Here is a 1,108-nt window from a genome sequence, read left to right as displayed (position 1 = left end):
GCCTAAGTGACCAGGAGGAAGGTGAGAAGGAACGCAGAGTGCAGTTCTCATTATCATTTATTCCCCCTCAACCCCCCATCGCTGGTCTTCATTAAGACTGGAAGCAGGTTCGTGACGGAGACAACGGTGTCTCCCCATGTTACTGCACATTGGGAAAGTCCTTCACCTGTTCACACAGCACAGACTTGGAGTCTGAGGAGTCCTCCTGCTGCTCCTCGGAATGCTCTTCTGGGGTCTTGGCGGAGAGGGCGGTCAGCACAACGGAGTAGCATGTGTTGAACAAAGTCATCAGAGCACGATGGGCGCCCTGAGCCACAGAGCTGCTGCGCGCCTCCCCCTCCCCCGTGGCAGCGGCTGGAGCCGCACACATGTCATGCCCAGTGGCGCCCTCGCTACTTGGGCCACTTGGTGCCTCAGGAGGCTGGCCATCTGAGCCGTGCCCAGCGATGCTTTTCAGGGCCCATACACCGGAGAACACAGTGGGCTGGGGGCCTCTGCAGCCCTGAACTCGGGAGGCTCTCCTCTGGGACTTGGTGCAGCGTGCCTGAGGGAATCGTGGGGAGTGCCTGATAGCTACCGGCTTCTTTTTCTTGGGTTCATCCAGCCCTTGCCATGCGGGCTTTTTGAGTAGAATTGGTTCACAGGTCCCTCGCCAGGCAGGGTTTCTGAAGTCTCCTTTCCTCCAAATATTGTCAAGGAGCCCTGGCTTATCTCTCTGGAAATTAGCACTGTAGATCTGAAACCAAATAGAACATCTCAGCCATGCTGGGATAAAACGTGCACACCCTCCTATGAAAGTTAAATGTTCTGGTTTAGCAATAGAGAGTGTCACCCAGTTGCTGGCAAGGGTCACTGTACCCTACAAGATGACTTCCTACGGACAAAGTAAAGCCTTGGTTTGCAAGCATAATGCCTTCCAGAAACATGCTTGAAATCTAAAACACTTGTATATCGAAACGAGTTTCCCTTTAAGAAATAGTAGGAACTCAGATGATTCACTGCACACCCCAAAAATACTCATGCAAATGATTATGATACAGTAATGTGAAAGTAACAAAGAAAATACAAAATCTAAAGAAAAAGAAATGGACCTACGCGTAGCTTGGAA

The 1,108-nt window shown here is 51.3% G+C and overlaps 1 protein-coding gene across 1 annotated transcript; it reads right to left on the bottom strand.

The window, feature by feature from the left end:
• Nucleotides 1-139: 139 nt before the first annotated feature.
• Nucleotides 140-736, bottom strand: LOC111814916 (heat shock transcription factor, X-linked member 3-like; the record flags this gene model as incomplete). The annotated part of the gene is made up of 1 exon (XM_023708791.1): nucleotides 140-736. A coding segment is annotated over one exon (597 nt), but the record flags the coding sequence as incomplete, so codon positions are not given.
• Nucleotides 737-1,108: the final 372 nt, after the last annotated feature.

This window comes from Octodon degus, unplaced genomic scaffold, assembly GCF_000260255.1.
Source record: "Octodon degus isolate 3935 unplaced genomic scaffold, OctDeg1.0 scaffold01668, whole genome shotgun sequence".
Taxonomy (NCBI): domain Eukaryota; kingdom Metazoa; phylum Chordata; class Mammalia; order Rodentia; family Octodontidae; genus Octodon; species Octodon degus.
This window is presented reverse-complemented; position numbering and strand designations above follow the sequence as displayed.